The 19,022-nt window shown below is 39.9% G+C and overlaps 4 protein-coding genes across 8 annotated transcripts in view; 1 reads left to right on the plus strand and 3 right to left on the minus strand.

The window, feature by feature from the left end:
* The window catches only part of nlgn1 (neuroligin 1), a 342,294-nt gene that overhangs the window by 67,862 nt on the left and 255,410 nt on the right, over positions 1–19,022 (minus strand). The gene's annotated exons all lie outside the window — the stretch shown is intronic.
* Positions 2,785–7,338, minus strand: LOC123970547 (C-X-C chemokine receptor type 3-like). Of its 4 annotated transcripts, XM_046048618.1 has the most exons (4): positions 6,389–6,501; positions 5,957–6,253; positions 4,475–4,825; positions 2,785–4,130 (listed from the first exon to the last, which is right to left on the minus strand). In XM_046048618.1, exons 2-4 carry the CDS (start codon positions 5,957–5,959, stop codon positions 3,369–3,371), a joined length of 1,116 nt encoding a protein of 371 aa, XP_045904574.1. In that variant the 5' UTR covers positions 5,960–6,253; positions 6,389–6,501; the 3' UTR covers positions 2,785–3,368. The 4 variants fall into 4 exon arrangements, with proteins under 4 accessions (XP_045904574.1, XP_045904576.1, XP_045904573.1 ...); XM_046048620.1 differs by lacking the exons at positions 5,957–6,253; positions 6,389–6,501 and adding an exon at positions 7,199–7,338; XM_046048617.1 differs by having other exon boundaries at positions 5,957–6,468.
* Positions 6,935–17,047, plus strand: cnfn (cornifelin). The gene is made up of 4 exons (XM_046048621.1): positions 6,935–7,035; positions 16,035–16,160; positions 16,252–16,388; positions 16,797–17,047. Exons 1-4 carry the CDS (start codon positions 6,954–6,956, stop codon positions 16,884–16,886), a joined length of 435 nt encoding a protein of 144 aa, XP_045904577.1. The 5' UTR covers positions 6,935–6,953; the 3' UTR covers positions 16,887–17,047.
* On the minus strand, positions 9,221–16,500 carry cxcr3.2 (chemokine (C-X-C motif) receptor 3, tandem duplicate 2). Of its 2 annotated transcripts, none has more exons than XM_046048616.1 (4): positions 16,246–16,500; positions 16,033–16,158; positions 11,289–11,353; positions 9,221–10,985 (listed from the first exon to the last, which is right to left on the minus strand). In XM_046048616.1, exons 3-4 carry the CDS (start codon positions 11,316–11,318, stop codon positions 9,882–9,884), a joined length of 1,134 nt encoding a protein of 377 aa, XP_045904572.1. In that variant the 5' UTR covers positions 11,319–11,353; positions 16,033–16,158; positions 16,246–16,500; the 3' UTR covers positions 9,221–9,881. The 2 variants fall into 2 exon arrangements, with proteins under 2 accessions (XP_045904572.1, XP_045904571.1); XM_046048615.1 differs by having other exon boundaries at positions 11,289–12,969; positions 16,246–16,499.

The raw sequence follows: 19,022 nt of genomic DNA on the forward strand, positions 1-19,022 counted from the left end.
AGCCTTCTTCTGCTGTTTGTCGATCAACACGATGTCTGGTTGGTTAGCCATCACCAGTTTGTCAGTCTGGATCTTGAAGTCCCACAGGATCTTAGCTCTGTCATTCTCAACTACCTAAGGAAGTGTCTTCCATTTTGGCTTTCCAGCCCATACTCATGGCAGATGTTCCTGTACACTATGCCAGCAACCTGGTTATGGCGTTCCATGTGTGCACTTCCTGCCTGCATCTTACACCCTGCTGTTATGTTCTGTACTGTCTCAGGGGCATCCTTGCAGAGTCTGCACCTGGGGTCCTACCTGGTGTGGTAGACTCCTGCCTCTATTGATCTTATACTCAGTGCTTGATCTTGTGCCGCCATGATTAGTGCTTCTGTCCTTTAGTCCAGCCTTTTCCAGCCTTGATATCAGCCACTTCTTCTATATATATATATATATCTTGTACTGAGTGCCTGTTCAACGATATAGACATATATATATATATATATATATATATATATATATATATATATATATATAGTCTATAGTGTTTGTTTAATGAGCTTAGAGTAATGCAGCTTCCACTGTATGTAAGGAGCCAGCCGATATGCTGTTGTTTGAGGTTCATCTCCTCCTTGTGTTATGTCTTTCTTTTGTATTCATGTAAATTTATCATCCAAAAACACAAGTACTTCATTTAAAAAGTATTGTGGACTGTAAAGTGTTTTATTTGTTAAGTGTTTACTAAAGGTCTTCTCAACTGTTACTGATACCTTCTAAGATAAATTTGCAGCATGAAACCTCACAAACGTGAACTTTAGGATAAGTCATATTTTGCATAATCCATTTCTATCTTCTTTCTGTGTGTACTGAGCATCTGAGACGTTTTAATATATTGACCTTTTGTTTATAGTAATTTCTAAAATGTTCTATATGGTAATGGATATGGTTAGGATCAGGTGATTAGGCTACATATGTCATACGTCAGCTTGAGGACAGCCGTGTACCATAACGCATCTGTTTCAACAACAACAAAACCTGGTTCACAGCTAAACTCACACAGCTAAGGTTGGAAAAGGAAGAGGCGTTTAGGCGTGGAGATGGGGCCAGGTTTAGGGAGTGCGAGATGCTGAAGGGCTGTCCTCAGAATCTTCAACACCAGTTCTCTAGAAATGACTCTGCTTCTGTCCGGGGGAGGAGTTCAGACAGATAACCAACTATAACCTAAATCCCCCAACTCCATGAACGACTCTCGCCTTGCCAACGAGTTGAACCAGCTACTGTTGCTTCTAAAGACAACAGGACAAACCTAACACCTCTCCCCGTGACCCCACCGATTGGCCACAGTCCACTATCTCATGGTCTTTATTGCTCATGTTATACATTTCTGCACATTCCTCTATATTTATATTTCTATAGTTATGTTTATGTGTACTGTTAAGGACAAATATGTACCAAGGCAAATTCCTTGTATGTGAAAATGTAGAACTACAATAAACCTGAATCTGATAAATGCAAGGACAGCTTCAAAAACTGAAACCCACATGTAGCGGTTTCACTGGAAGTGTTTCACATCTTTCTGACGGGGAATTGAAACAAAGTAACAAAAAGCAGCCGCACATCCTGCCGCATGTGGTTTAAGCAGAGAAGTAACAAGAAATCGATGAACAAAAGAACACAGAGAAATGCTGTGACTAGTGGCAGACTTCTCCTTATCAACCAATAAAAACCACAGCGTGCCAGCACCGCTATGATTTAAAACACATCTTATTCATAGTTTATATGAGAGGCAAACACTTGCCTACAGCATGGTGGTAGGGTGTTAAAAAGCATAATCCTAAAGTGCCATATGTCTGATTCACCTCAAGCACGTAAAGTGGTAAGATCTGTGTGGTATGTGGTCAACATGTGCTTTAACTTTGTACTTAAATAAAGCTTTTGGGGGAATCAATTTCTTTTCTTGTGGACCGTATAACAAAGTTTGTTTGTACTTATAACAGGTTTGTTAATCATTAAAGAAAAGTCCTTCTTAGCAGGTTGTTTATTTTTAGGTTGTCTTTGTTAGAAGAACACTTCAATATGATGCAATACTCAAGACTAATTATAACCAGTTATGCTGTAAACGTGAAGCGTTGCTGCTGTTACAGTCCACCAGTATTTCTCAGATTAGACCACATTTTTCATGTGTCTTCGGCTCGTGATGAACTTCAAGCTGTTCTAGTTAAAGCACAAAGAGAAAGTAGAATAGGTGACCTGGGAGGAGGTTACGTTTCTTTTCTTGTGTGAAATTACTGTCATCGAGTTTCTAAAAGAACACCACATGTGAAAGTACACATAATTCAGGTAACATTTAACACGTGGTTGTCTTGCCTCCAGCCCAGAAATCATGTGTGCATGACAAGCCATAGCCTGCACAGCAGGGTGGAGGTGAAACCACAGATGTTTTGCTTAGCTTATGATGTGATCTATAAAATAAGGTTTTATGTTCTCTCGCTATTCTTTCCACCATTTGCCACCTACACTATTTCTTCCAGTCAGAGGCCCTTACGCATAAAGCACGCCACTGTTCTGTCTTCACCAAACAAACAGACAAGTTGTTAGGTGAAAAGAGAGCTTTTCCTCCTCTTCCTGCTTCTCTGTCACCTGACTGATGACATCATCACCTGTTTCAGTCATCCTGTCTCCTACAGTCCACTCACTAATGTTGCAACAATTAGGTCAAAAAGTAAAAAGGCAGTGGGATTCGCCGAGGGGAAATTCCCTCACTGCACTGTGGTCACACACAAAAATCCACCACACACTCACTGCGCAATTGTGGAATTCAGTCTTTACTGCTTGAACGTAGCAAGATAACATGTAAAACGGAAAGTGAAACACTTTGTGATATGTTATCAGCCATAAAGTTATAAACTGTGTCGGACTGTTTAATGGAAGATCATAATAACACTGGCAGGAAGAAGAGCTTAGTCTTTTCAATTTCAAACGTTATGGTATTAGCTTTATGGTGAGTGTGACACAACAGTTCTTTCACTATATATAAAATCATGGAAAAACTATTAGCTTTTTAAATAATAATCATAATAATGATACAATAAAAATACATATATCTACAATTGAGCACAAAAAGCATGATTTAGGGTGACAAGCTAAAGCTGTGCAAGAGGGATTACAAAATAAAAATACAGACTGTATATGTCACCATGACGTGGCTCTGAAACTTTCACAAAAATACAATGTGACAGAGTCATTATAAATATCTATTTCTGATCATTAGACAGAATGTAGTCTTCCTCCCCTTAAACCCATGACATGACTTCACACTAAATTCCCCGCAGGGCTGGAGCATTGTTCAGGCCATTTATGAGTCACAGGAGGGCATTTTTGTCCCTTCGTCAGCACTGATCAGTTGACTGCACCTGATGATCTACACTTGTCATCTGGTTCAGCTCTTCTCCCTCATGACTCTGATCAGGAAGGGGGTCTTCGCCCACACCTAAGTCCCATAGCGAGCGCTCAGATTCAAGTGTAGCACATGTCAGCATTGCCAGGATCCGTTTCCTGAAGTTTCCACACAGGCCAAGATAGAGCAGAGGCCTGAGGCAGGCATGAATGCAGCCCAGAGCAGATGTGACCATCAGAGCTGTTTTGAGATGACCTGCAGGACTTCCAGATAGACCGTCATTCGGCTCTTTGGAGCTGCTTGTGATCGTGTCTACAATGAGTGTGATGTTGTATGGCATCCAGCAGACAAAAAAGACCACCACCAGGGGCAGAATAACCATGACACCCCTTGGCCTCTGGAGACCTTTAGAGCTGCGCTGCAGCAGGATACAGGAGCAGCAGATGATCAGTGTGGCTGCAGGCAGCAGGAAGCCCAGCGTGTGGTGGAACAGGCGTGACACCAGCTTCAGTTCAGTTAGGGTCTCAGAGTAGTTGTGAGCACACAGTGTTTTCACTTGTGATGGATCTTTCCTTGCCTCCATAAAAATCCAGTCAGGGATGGTCAGGATCAGGGAGCTGAGCCAGACCAACAGGCAGCTGATATGAGCTAACATTGGCCTCTTCTGGGAGTACAGCTTGGTGGCGTGGACAATGGACAGGTAGCAGTCAAGACTGATGCAAACCAGCAGAAGGATCCCACAGTAGAAGTTGATCTAGGAAAAAGTAAAGGAAAACTTAACAAAAACTTAAACTAAGCACGGGAACTTCCAGCCATCTTTATCACTTCACTTCTCCCCTACTCAGATCCCCTCCTCCTGCCTCTTCCCAGAAATGCTGAGATGCCTAGAGAAATGTGAATGTCACTGGGGGAGAACAATTGCTCAATAACATTAAGCACATTGACCCTAGTCTGTCAAGAGTCTGGATTAGGCAGGAAGTAATGGCCTACAGCCAAACACAATTCACCCTAAAAACAACTTTCTCACAGCTTCACTGTAAAGATTTCTCTTTTACTTTCCAGTCTGGGCCTGTTCTACACACCACTTTGTATACTTACATTAAAAACAGCTCCACTGAGCTTGCAGAGAAAACCCCAAAAGCACCATCCAGAATGTTGAGCGGCCTGTACAGCCCAGAAGGGCAGTGTCACCAGCAGTAGGATGTCCGCGACACTCAGGTGGAGGATAAAGGTGTCTGATATACTCCAGCATCGCCTCTTCTGAGCCAGAATGGCCAAGAGCAGCCCGTTCCCCAGCAGACCTATAACCACCTCCACTGAGTACAGAACTGGGATCAACACCTCTTTACTGCCTTTTAAATCAATATCTTTGTACTCATAGTTGTAGTCATTGTAGTCAAAGGTGCTGTTATGGCGAAATAATCCATCAAGCTCCACTTCCATGTCCATCTACTTTAGACAAAAAGGTTAAACAAAGAAAGAGATCAAAAAAGCTGCAGTGCCTCAGAACTCAGATGTCAAAAAACCCTAGCTTATAAACTGTCCTCCCTCTCTTTCTCTGTATGGTCAATCAGCCATGTGAGAGTGAAGTCAATTCTTGAAAATCTCCCCATGGGAATCCCAGCTGAGGGTTTATAAACACACCCCAACTCAGACATATGTCACATGATGCAAAGTCACTGTATGAGGCAACAGTGGAGTGAGTTTAAACGGAAACCACATGTTCCCGTTTGCCATGCACGCAAGCACACACACTTAAAATGTATGAATATATGTCATACAAAGTGGCTGTGGCTATTATCACTTTTTGTTGGTGAGTTGGCAAACAGTGCTGGTAGATACGAACAGGAATCCGTTTTGAAAGAGAAAGGGAAAGGCCTGAACATCTGCAAGAATGGCTACAACTGAAATTATGCAGGAAAACAATTCTCTAGTTAACAAACATTCAAAAGTCTATCTTAGACAAAACTGAAATCTAATCTTGAGCATAGGTGTCATTTACACTGGGGACATGTCTCCACCACTTTTTGAAATGGCAGATGTTTGAAATGGCAGATTTTGTCCCCACCACTTTTTTAAAGCATAATTTGTTAAATAACGTTCTGAAATATAGCTTGCAGCTCAATAACAAATGAAAAAGCCTTTAGAAAGGTTTATTTGCACATTAAGAAGAAACAGAGGTGAAAGCAACAAAGAATGCCTGAGAGCTGCACTGACTATAATATTCTATTATATTTATTTATTTTGAAATGTCACGTGCTACCTACATGTTGTGTTTCCTTGTACATAGATAAAAATATTTACACCATAAATAGGTGCAGAAACATTTCCTGGGGGAGGTCCCCCAAGACCCCCGCTTATATATCTCAGCATTGCGGATATCTTTAAAACACCGTTTAAGGATCTTTTCGTCTCGTTCTTGTGTACCAAATATTGCGTCTTGTGACGTCTCGCGAGCTAAGTGTCTCTTCACACCCCTTGTCTGACCCACTATATCCCCACCACTTTTCAACACAAAGTGACGGCCTTGATCTTGAGTTGCACGTATGTTGTTATCTAGCCTACTATTATCTTACTTACCATAAAGAGCTTCAGCTTGGCAGACAATCTCTGTGGTGACACTAAGTAATGACTTCAACCTGCACGTCTGCCTTCACACCGGCGTCAACAGTTTTGCACTATCGACTACAGCCGCTTGTTTTTGGAGAGAGAGGAGGCGGACGGGCTCCTGCAGCTGTCAGCAATCCTCAAGTCCGGCCGAAATCCGAAACAAAAAAGTTGTAAGTGTTTCCCCGCAAACTTTAAGTAAAATTAAATTGGAAATAGTCTGTTAAAATCAACTGAGATTGTATCCACAAAAACAAAACCTCCGCGTAGCTGTGGAAAGAAACGAAAAGGCAGACGATGAGAAAAGCTGCGCTTCACCGGCAGGAAGTTTTACAACACGGACACACTTCGCCTACAGACTGTAATCTTGTAGGTCATTAACCTGCATGTCCAGAATGGACTTACATGCACTTTAACACCCACTGCGTTGTTTTGGTTCATCAAACGTCACCCTTCTCGGTACATCGCGACCTCTGCCAAATCTGCCAATTCACAGGGAAAATCGAAACACTGTCATCACATATTTTCAAAATAAAATCTGTGATGCAATCATTGCAGTGTCACAGACAGAAACCCACGAGAAAAGATTTGGCAAATAGATAGTGCTATTTGTTTTGTCATGAAAAGGACAGGATCTCATAACAAAGGCACAGACCCTATGGCCCAAGAGTCTTGGGCCGGCCCTGGGCATAGGCGGAATAGGCAAATGCTAAGGGCGCCGCCCACCCCTTGGGGCGCCCGAGCGCCCAAATTATTTTTTTAATAATTTTTTTTATTACTAATACAACTTAAATATTATGGATTAAAAAAAGCGATCGTGAATCCGGGGGGAATCCTGAATCCCCCCGGTCCGACTGAGAGACGCACCAATCTCCATCGCCCCCACCCTGCTGAAAAAACCCCATCCGTTACCTGTGTGTGATTGTGAGTGACGGATGGCTGAATTCACTGACACTGATAAGTTGTCATTATGTCAAAAAGACCGAAACCATCTGATGCCCAGGGAAGAAAAAAAAGAAGAGAAGAGGAAGAAAAACGCGAAAAAGACAGAGGTAGGTAATGATGTGTGATCAGTTTATCTGTGTTGCATTAAGTTAGTTCGACGATCACGATGCCTGTAACGTTCGCTAAATTGAATTGAAACTTGTATTAGAAATGCAAAACTTTCCACATCTGACATCAAAAATTATGACAAACATTGAGCTCCTGACTTTCCTGCACGAGAAGAAGCTGATGGAAATTTCCCCCAATATGTGGGTTGCTCTGAGAATCTCTGCCACTCTACCTGTGACAGTCGCTGCTGCTGAAAGGAGCTTCTCTAAGCTCAAACTGATTAAAAACTACCTGAGATCTACAATGGCTCAAGAACGTCTCAGTGGACTTTCAGTCATTAGCATAAATCATGTGGTCTCACAACAGCTGTCGGCTGCGGCTAGAAAGGCAAGGCTAGTAGGGCTGTAGAACATTTGCTAAACATTTTGCATAGTGCATTCAAGTTTGTGTATAGTTATTTATTTTTTGTGCAATGGTCTTCTTTATAATTTTTGGAATGTTACATATGCTGAAAGCAAGGTTTCTGTAGTATAGTTTTTTCTGCAATAACATAATATAATACATATTTATATTGTATCTATAATACGTTGTGTGTTTGTGTTTCCAAAATATGTTTTAAAAAAAACAAGACAAACCTGTGCAGTTTGTTTCTGTGTAAGTTTATGAACAAAAATCCAGGGGCATCAGGTGAAATCTTGCCTAGGGCAGCAAACCCTGGCCAGTTGGGCCAAGACTTTATCGTGTAATGCAGTGCTTTATTTTGAAGGCCAAATTACGCTACTTCCGCTTTACTCGCTTTCTTTGACTGACTCGAAGCAACAATCTTCACACGCTGATTCACGCTGGACACAAAGCAGTTCAACAATGAGCTGCACAAGGAGCCGCTCTCCAATAGGCGGAGCTGTTGAGCTGTTTCCAAAACTGAACAATAGATACAACCAGGGCCTGTTCCAACCGGTTTGTCAGGATCAGTAAATTCAGATGGAAGGTGACAATTCAAAATATAAAAATATAATGGAATATAGTGCAGTAATCAGTAGCTTAAGTTACTTTCTTGGACAATGCACATCTGCTTCTTCTAGATTTAAACTGCCTTGCATGTTTTCTTATTGTGCAAATAAACCTTTCTCAAAGCAATTTCATTTGTTATTTAACATTTCTTGTTGCAAGCTGTTTTTCTGAAAATTTTTAACAAATGCTTTCAAAAAGTGATGGGGACAAAATTAGCCAATTCAAAAAGTGGTGGGGACGTGTCCCGAAAGTCCCCAGTGTCCCCAGTGTAAATGACACCTATGGTCAGGATACTTATGCTAAATAAAATCTTTTACATAAAGATTTTACATAAACAATATACTCAAACTTAGAAAATGCATTGACAAAAGATTAGTGGTGTCATGATGTATTTGTAAAATTATCCAACATTTCACAGAGACAACATAAACAAATATGTGTAACAAAAAAGTTTTTTTTCTTTGCTCTCCCATTAATCACCTCACAACCCCTCAGATTTATCTAGTCACCCTTCAAGCGGGACAGACTGCATGTTGGGGACAACTGGACAAAACTAACTCACTGTATTTAGAGTAGTTACACATCAACCAGCTACATTAGTATCTTACACAGTGACACATCAGTATTAACAATCTAATAATGTCGTATAATATATCAGTCACAGGGGCCATTTTACTGTAGAACAAGTACATTTTGTTGATCATACTTCTTAGGATTTTGAATGCAGGATTTTTACTTGAAAAGCATTAATTTTAGATTGTTGTATTGGTACTTCTACCCAAGTAAAGGATCTGAATAGCTTTTCAACCGCTGCCTCTCCCATGCTTCTTTTTGGTTCTGTTCAATTGACCTCAATATTTACTAGTTCTTTGGCAGTCATCAGTTTATAAAAAATGTGTATTGTTATAGATTAAACAACTCAGCAGTATATAAATAGTTAAAATGAAAACTCCACCTCGATCCATTGCAACATGTAAAAGCTGCTTACATATCAAGTTCTGATCTGAATACACCTCCACTGGCTGCATTAACTATGAGATCTGTCAATGCTCTTGGCAGCTACATGTTGTGCTGGATGAAAGTTGGTCAGAGAGTAAACTTGAGAGAGAGAACCTGAGGTGTTGATGCATATATGAATATAACATGATATTTTTGTACATCGCATAGAGGGCGGGTTTTTACAAAATGAATTTATTTCCTCTTTTGCAACACAAAGTTCCATTTTAAAGCACTGAGCTGCAAGAACAGATATACATGGCAAGCAATTATAAATTCAACATGTACAGCTTTTCAACTGCAAACGTTGTGGGATCTGACGACAAAGATCTTCTATGTGTAAGGATGTGAGCTATGAGTCTGACTAAGTCACAGGCTACACCTAGGAGTATGGAGCAATGTTGATGTTTCACAAGATTTGACCTATAGACACAAAAATCAATAACAAATAACCATTATCCTCACAAAAGGTTACATGACATTCTACTTTAATCTATGCCCCATCCTCATTTAATAATTTTACTACAGTATTCTTTTAAAAAAAAATAGAAACAACAACAAAACAACATGTTGTGAGCTGCACCATACCAGCAAACAGACAGCAAAGCACCAATAGAAGAAATACATCACAGGCAGAAAACATTTTCCTCTGAGAACATTTTTAAAGTTGTAATTAAACTGAACATATATTTATATCCAGTCATTTCTTTCTCTGAAGTCATTTCAGTTAACTTATCTTCAGTTCATTCTTCACTTCTCACCCACAAGCCTCCTCACACACACACCACAGTTGAATCTCATCTCACATACCTCTTGACACTCATCTGTCTAAACAGTTTCACACCATGACAGAGTAGGAGGTGTTTTCGCTTTCTGCAGAACTGAATGACCCTGTGGTTCTTCTAGGCCTCCTCTCCCTCCATCCCTCCATCCCCATCCTGCTTCTCTGCACCAACAGCCCCTTACACATTCTAGCCAGCTCCCTCCTGAACTTCACCCCCACAAAGCCATACAGCAGAGGGTTCAGGGCGCAGTGCGACAGCCCCACACTTTCAGTGATCAGAGTCCCAATGTCCATCACATGGCCAAACTGGCAACTTCCAGTCACCAGGCCCAGCTTTTGCAGACTATCTGTTAGCTGGAAGCAGTTGTACGGTGCCCAGCAGATGACAAACACAGATACCAAGGAGATGATGAGGCGGAGAGACTTGCGCTTTTGGCGGCGAGTGGCATTGCAGAGAGACCTGAAGATGCGGATGTAGCAGTAGAGCATGATCAGCAAGGGAAGTGCAAAACCCAGAATCACACTGATCAGCTGCAGCCCCACCTGCCACTGTGTGGAGTTTTCAGTGAACCACACCTGGCACAGGAGCGCCCTATGTTGGCCTACAGTATCCATCTCCACTACCTGTTTGAAGGTAATGTCCACTCCACTCAGGCCCAGGCAGCACACCCAGATGAGGGCACACGCAATCTGGGCATGGCAGGTGTTGCGCTTCCAGCCAGAGCTGACTGCGTGAACAATGGCCAGGTAGCGGTCAAAGCTGATGCAAGCCAGGAAAAGGATGCCACTGTACCGGTTCAGGGAGAAGAGGGCACCGGAGATCTTACAAACAGCCAAGCCGAACACCCACTGGTGAGCCCATTGCACGGCAAACAGAGGCAGGGTGAAGGCCAGCAGGAGGTCAGAAATGGCCAGGTGAAGGAGGAAGGTGTCCGTCAAAGAGAAGGCGCAGGCTCCTCCACTCTGGGAGTTTCGGTAGCGTCGGATCACACACAGCACCAGCACGTTGCCCACAAGAGCCAGGAGAAACACCAGAATGTATACAACAGGGGAGTATCTCTGTGCAAAACTGTATATGTTCTCCTGAAAGCACGGGGCTGCATGAGTCCTGCTCATGTCAGAGGGCACGGTGTAATTCTCATAATCGTCTGAATAGGACTGTTGACGAGAGAGGGAGAAAAAGTGGACAGATTAGTTATAAAAATAAATTGAATTATTCAGGAAAAGTGTACTTCACAGCATTTCACCATCGTTGTAATTAGGAAACCAGTAACATTCTATTTTTGTGAGCATCAGTAAGGGCAGTTTTTGAAATGAGGGTCAAAAGATTCCCAAAACATTTAGTAAAATCTGAACTTGAAAGACAGCTGACATCTGTGCTAGATACTGCATAACAATTGAGTAAATTGAGTGCAAACAGAGACAGACATCTTGGTTAGCATTATAAAAATACCCACTCACCCAGTAATCGTCAGATGTGACTTTATCCATATTCCTTACAAGGAGGCAGCAGAACACCTGAAACCCTTTTAACAGTCAAGAGAGCACACTCATAAACACATTAGCTAAACTCCAACTTTTTCACAGGCTGCTTTTGCAACGCTTGTCCAGAGGAGGGAGGATAAGAAAGAAGAAGTCATAATTTCAGGAACCGAAAACATGCGTGGCTATAGTAGGAATAGATAGATGACGTAAGGGAAATTGTGACATATATTTTTAATCTGCAAAGATCCTTCAGACAGACAGTGCATGACTGGATTACTCTATACGGAAAAATATCTAAAATAATATATAATACGGAATAATATCTATTTTCTTGATCGTGCACCCACATCTACTGCAGATAGGAGTTATTTTTGATACAATGTATAAAATGCTTTACATAATATCAAAAGGGAACAAAATTTATGTGAATTTAACCCTCAAGAAGAAGAAAATGGTTTCAAAAACAACCCTCCACAAATGGAGGAGAAGTGAAAGTGCTTTGTTGGCAGGAATTTCACAGTCTCCACCACGTTCTTCACGTTCTGTTTATGTTAAGATGTTAAGCATTACACCCAGACTATATTGTAGTAACTTGATGAAGTCGCTCAGGAGCATTATTTGAATGTTGCATATTTTACAAATCTCAGAATTTTACAAAACAAAATTGTTTAATAGTAAATAAATACTAAAACTTTGACCAAGTGAAAAATAGAGCTCTATTTATGTGCAGTAGACGTTGAATAAAACAAAGAAATTAGTTTATAATAATGATTTAATTTCACAGTAAATCATAATCAGGACATGGCTTACCGTCTGAGATCTTGTAAAGAAGAAACTGAGGGGCTGATGTGACATACTAAATATACAAAATTGAAGGCACTTCCATAGAACACAACAGGAAATTAATTCATCATTGTTTTCATCTATGCGGTTAAAGTTAATGACATAGACTATTGCATGGCAAACATGAAAATTACAACTTAGTGCTTATTATTAGAGATGCTTTGGACAAACTAAAAACTCAAATGGTATCATGCAAGAGTACACTGGTAGTAAAAACAAATACATTTAAATCTCTCTTATGCTCTGTTAAAGCAGCTTGAACCTGTTAAATTATTCTTGATTGTGATTTGACACTTTCCTGCAGATGCCTGATATGAGCAAACACGTCAGCGGTGTAGAGAGAGACAAAAAGGTCCTTCCACAGACCAGAGAGAGATAGGATGGACAGAATGTCCTAAATTGTCCTTTCAGTATAACTACACGATTTCTTTTCAAAAACAACTAATGTATTAAATGTGTGAGGAACTGAACACTCTTGCGGTTACTTCTGTCCCGACTGAAGGTCTTCTGGTAAATTCTATTATTGTGCAACATCACTGATGTTTTGCTTCAGTCTGTCATATTCAACTTGTTTGTATGATGAACAGTGCAATACCGCACAGAATCATATTGTTTAAGTCAGTCTTGTGTACAGCATGTCTGCATGTAATCTGGTGAGCACATGGAGGTGTGGAAGGAAGACCATGCTTGCTCATCTTACTTTTCGAAAGTGCCTATTTAAGGGGAAAAAGATGTGTCCATAATACCACACTTGGGACTAACTTGGGAAACTCAGACGCCTTTTTGGCTTGTTTAGGTGCCTTTCTGATGTGACCTGAGGGCAAAAAATGAAAATGAACTTATGTACACACCACTGCATATAAGTTATAACCTGAACGCTCTCAGGAGTTCTAATAACGATATATCGGCAGATAGGCCTAGTAATTAAAAAAACAAACAAACAAATACCATCCGCAAAAAATGTTGAGACAGATGCCTTAGATTTGTTTGTTGTAATACTGTAGTCAAATCAACTAGCCAGTGCTCTCTGGTGGACAAACTATGTAATGGTGACACAGTTACTAAATTACCTCAAACCTAGTTTGGCCTTTCCTTGCTGAAATTTCTTGTGACTTATCTGCAGACACATATACCTAGTTTACATCAATATATCTGCAATTTTGGCCAGTATATCAACCTAGCCCATTTATTGGTCCAGCTCTATATCTTCTGTAAGTAATGCTACATTTTTGGGACATTCACCCCTTGATTTGCGGTCATAATGAATGGTTGTTCTGTTCAATAGCTGTTTTAATTGAGTAAATCTAATTTAATTCTTACTTTTTTCAGCTCTCTTATATAATGTAAAATATGCTGTATATGTTTTTTCTTTGGTTTGCAGTTTTGCAATTTGATTTAAAACCTGAGCACTGTGAGATGAAAGTCAAAGATACAAAATGCCCTTGAGGACCACAAACATGTACATTTGAGAAGCTAATTTAAAATGATACATGCAGTGAATGAGTCACACCAGAGCATAACAATGATCTGTTCTGTCTGGTCTTGGCAGGTGCTTTTGTAATCTGAGTTTGGTTTATAATATCATCTACTGCTCGGATTTGTTATTACCAACTGCAATAGGATCATGATTTAAGGCCACACCTCAATACCCTACTTAGGTGAGCTACTTGATCTGAACGTATCTGGTAATTCTATTATTCAAAACATTTTCAGAAATAAAAAAATAAATAAGTAAGTTCCTAAAAGTGACATGCAAGAATCTGTAATGCAATACTATGATATGATCAAGTAGAGGCATGTAAAAGTCTCTCTACGAGTCATCAAGCCTGATTTTAAAATGAGCCAATATATTGTGTATATCACAAAAACATTTAAAAAGTGGTTAAATCTTGCTTAGATATATCCAGCCTGTATAATAAGGAGAACCCTTGTGTTTTGTTGACACTGGCTTAACTAAAAATAGTTCACAGATAAAGAAAGGTATGTTATTCTACATAGTGATATAAATTCTCTTTGGGGTCAGTTGTAGCTCTGAGAGGTTTAAATTCCTTTCAGACTTATCTTATGAATAAACTAAAAAAAACCCTCCAATTACAGTAATCCAAACAGACTTCATTGGGAAGGTAGTGCTGTGCAAAAAGTACTGTTATCACCAATCCTGACTGAAAACATCACAAACTGGCATGGGATGTGCCCAGCACCGTAGGGCTCTGCCATGTGTGATTAAAACTGCTCAGAAGGTCATTGGTACCCATCTCCCGAGCATCAGTGACATCAGTGAGGTGGGGTGCCTTGCAGAGAAAAGGACACTAGCTCAAGCCTGTTCACCCTGCTGCCTTCTGGGAAGAGATATATGAGTTTCTGCTGTCGCACCACCAGACTTCAGCTTTTAGACTTTTAAACTCAAATTCATCCTTAGCACTGCTCCACTAAATATAGTTTATTTCTGTTTACCATTTTACAAATTGTTTTTTACTTTACTGTATATTGTCTGCGACGTAGCAGAAGACAGTTAAAAAACTCAGTTTCACTTTACAACCTATTGTAATATGATAAATAAATCTACTTTGTACCTTATACCCTGTATATTAGATATAATCAGAATTCAGTCAAAATGAATGGATACAGTGCAGTTCTTTAATGTATCTCTGGAAATAAGTCTTGTGTTTCATACTATCCATGGTTTATTAAATTGTGCTTATTTTATTCTCTTATTTGTATCTGCATTTTTATTTTGTGTATATTTGTCACAATATTGTTCATATTGTTCTATTGTCCTGTTATAGATAGATTTGTATTCTGTTTTTTTCTTTAATGTTGTTTTTGTCCTCTGTGTTATATACTGTATGACTCCATAAAGACTATTCAAATTATTAGTGGGTCTACAGCTGAAGGGGAGCCAAAGGGGATCCGTTAAACAGATGCAAAATAGGTATTTTATTCTAAATTGTTAAGGAGTCTTTTCCCACCATACATATCCACAGCATGCATGTGATGCATAGAAGTTCAAAATATTTTTCTATATGGCAGCACAAGAGTACAAACTCATTTCAACATCAACTCAGGTCTTTGCTTCACTGCTCACTTTCTACTGTTATTTCCCCATTCATAGAGCTGGGCCCACAGTGTGTACACATACCACACCTGCCCTAAAAGGGAAAACCTGGTTTATAAGTTGCTGAAATACAAATATGCACTATATAGCTACTTTGTTCTTCAATTACTGTGTGCAGATAAAGAAGTCCTCATGTTAGGTGCACCCTTTCGAAAGCGATGTTACGCCCCAAAACTAAACATTTGGGTTTTGTCTTTACAATGTGCACCTGCCCAAATGGTCATTGTTTGCCATGTCATATCGCCATAGAACCTGGGCTGTAGTGTGTGAGTAATATTTATATGATGTCACACTGGGTATAAGAGCTGTGGCCATGGCTCTGCCCTCAGGATTGTGGATTTATCCCATGACCGTCTGCAACGCCAAACTAACCAATTCAAGAGCCTTACACAAATCTCAGGTGAGACCAGGTGAGATGTGAAGCAACATTTCCTCCAAACCAAGGTTGTCCAGTGTGCAACATGGAAGAATCTTCAGGAATTCATTCCACTACTAATTTAATTCCTGAAATCATTTTTGGTTGGAATGAAAACCTGCAGAAGCTTCGATGGCACAGGACTGGACATAAAGCAGGATATTTGCTTGGGGGATACATTGCTGCAATAGGGCTAGAAAATTTAAACAGATATGACAGTGACAAGCCATAGGGACAGCGATAAGTACAACTACCTGACTATGATATTGATAATGATCATGGAATTGAATCATTACGATCTGTTTTTACATTTCTCCTCTTCCTCATATTCTTTTTCTTCTACTTACAGCAATGGCATTCCAGTCAAATGTGATTAGCTCGCAGCCTCAGGTAACAGTCACACAGTACACGTTGTCCTCCGGATTGTCAGATTGGAGTTCAAATGTGTGCGACTGCTGTGAAGACTGCGGCATCTGTAAGAGTTTACATGCATTTCTGAAATCAATCCGAAATTAGCCAACACTGTGAAATAATTTGCAATATGACTATATGGCTGTCACCTCTAGGTCTTTGTGCAACGTTTCTCCCTTGTATCCTGGGCTGTAAGGTGGCTCAGGACAATGGGGACAGCTGCTGCCTGCCCTTCCTTCCTGGCGCCATGATTGCTCTAAGGACAAGCATTCGCAGCAGATACAACATTGACGTAAGTGTGCTCAATTTTAAAATTCTTTTATTGGTTTTAACATCACTGAATGGCTTTGCTCCAGTCTTAAATGTCTGACATGGTTAAAACCCTCAGATCCTCTTAAATGTTCCTGAAGTTTTTTTTTTTTACTTGACCTAATTCCTATTTTATTTTCCTTGTTTTCATTGTTTTATCAAAAATGTTATGATTATTTGATTTCATGTTGCACTGTTGTATGAATTGTGCTATATTCGTAAAGTTTTTTATCATCAATAAAGTTGTCTAAACACAGATTAAATGATAAAACCAATGATACAGTTGATTTTTTACTGAAAATAGAAGTTATTTTGTAATAACTGTGAAATAAGACTGAGTCTCTGAGGGGCCTGTAAAAAAGATACTGTTTGTGCCTGTGCTTCTTCCCAGGGCTCGGTGTGTGATGACTGGGTAATCATGGCCTGCCTGCCTCTGTGTGGACTGTGTCAGATGGCACGGGAGCAAAAGATGAGACGATAAAAAGAAGGGGCGTTGAATCTTATTTCATATGACAAAGAAATAGAATATGTGGAAATTTACATTCCATGGTCTGGACTAAATTTCTGTATTTGAGATTCATGTTAGCATGACCATCATTATGGTATTTCCACAGGACATAGAACAGTGTTTACCATGTAAGAATAATAGCCTGATAATATAAATGATAATGAATTGCCATTATCCATCTATCCATCCATCCCTATATTATATATATATACACACATATACATATATACATATATACATACACACACACACACACACTCGGATTAATAGACTTGGAACCAGGCTAAATTGATGTGTGATATGTATTCAACATGTGAATCAATGATGGAAGAATGAAATAATTCAATAGGCCTAAACTTTTAAACTGAAGCACTGTCTTTAATAATAAGTTAAATATTGACTCACTGTTCCTTTGTCTTTATGCAACAAACCAGTGAAGACATTAAGATGAGATTTACAATGACTTTTCCCTTACAAGTTAAAAGTTTATAGTGGTGAATTTACACACATTTATTTTGTCATTACACCTGGATACTGTTTTTCCTGCAAACACTGTTATTCAATAATGTATATCGTGTATTCATCTAATATTCTGTAAAAGTAGTATTTCATGTATGTTTCATTAACTAATGTATATTCTTTTAACTAAGAGAGTTCCAATAAAACATTGTTGTGTCCTACTTCAGTTTGTCAAATGGCGCGATGATAACTTCCTTGACCTTAACATATTAAACACTCAGGATCATTGATCTGGCAGAATAGTCACACACCAATAGCTAGCATTGTACATGTTGAGGACATTCAAATTGTCAACACATATCTAGGAACAGTGTTCGACTCTCAACTAAAATTCACTGTAAACACACAGTAGGTTTTCAAGTGTGGACAACAAAGAATTCACTTTCTCATTTACTTGCTGGTTCAACGGGTTGAATAGTGTAGTGAACAACGGTGTGGATTTGTGCATTTTATATTGAATAAATTTGGAGCTACCCTAAATTCCTTTCTCCTCCCCAGAGAAGAAGGGGAGGGGTTAAAGTTGCTTTCTCTCAGTGCTATCCCGACCATAAAACTGGCACCTTTTTGATTCCGAAGCTGATAACGCGGGGCCTGACTGTTAAACTGACAAAGGGACACAAACCAGCCATTGGCATCTCCCTGAACAGCCTATCAAAACTGCCCCCCCCCCCCACACACACACGTTTCCGTGGCAACTGATCTTATTCTTTGTTTATTACCACATCAAAAAGGAAAACCACCTAAGTGTGACATAGTCCAGGACAGCTGAACTTTCAATGTAAAAGGACTGCAGTCTCCAAAAACTCAAAGCATTTAATTGAGTTAATTAAATGTTTAGTTACTTGATTACGTTTGCCTCTATTTGAGTAGTTATGTTAACTGTTGTTGCTATCTGTTGTTGATATTAGTGCTGAAAAGAAAGTTACTTGTGCAGAGTTTTTATTTTCAGCAAGACACTCCTTCATCTAATGTAATCAATGCTTGTTCATAATACTTTCTTACAAAATTCCTTTAGAAATGATGACAAAGAAATGTTTTACGATACTCTTAATCGCCAGCTTGAATTTAAGGATGAATCAACAAATTCCCCGGTTCCTAAGGAGAGACGATCTTTGATTTAATCCAAGCTTTCCTCATGTAACCTGAGCTCCCCAAAGTGGACGAAATAAGTATTACATGCCCTCATCGGAAATGCCGTTAAATGTATAAATATCCTGACCAATAATGTGACAATTGTTTCCTGTTACCAAATGCTTAGAACAGTACAATCGTTCGACCATTGAGGTTCGATTGTGGAAAATATTTGATTATAATACGTGCAAATAGATTTCTTTAGACATTAAGTTTAGAAAGGCAGTCCCTTGGGAAACCTGAGACGCCCCCTGGGGAACCACGCCCCAGACAACAAAAGAGCGACACGCGACCTCGCTTCGCGCCCCTCTCTTCGCTGTTGGCTCTTCCACCCTGCTCGGCCCTCTGGACGCTTCGGCACGCGCAGCGTGCCTCGCCAGGCAACGCCCAGACTCGGCCAGCGAAACAAACAGGCCTTTGTTCGCTTGAAGCTACACACCTGAAGTGCCGCGACATCGA

The sequence above is a fragment of the Micropterus dolomieu genome, linkage group LG05 (genome assembly GCF_021292245.1).
Source record: "Micropterus dolomieu isolate WLL.071019.BEF.003 ecotype Adirondacks linkage group LG05, ASM2129224v1, whole genome shotgun sequence".
In the NCBI taxonomy this organism is placed as follows: Eukaryota; Metazoa; Chordata; class Actinopteri; order Centrarchiformes; family Centrarchidae; genus Micropterus; species Micropterus dolomieu.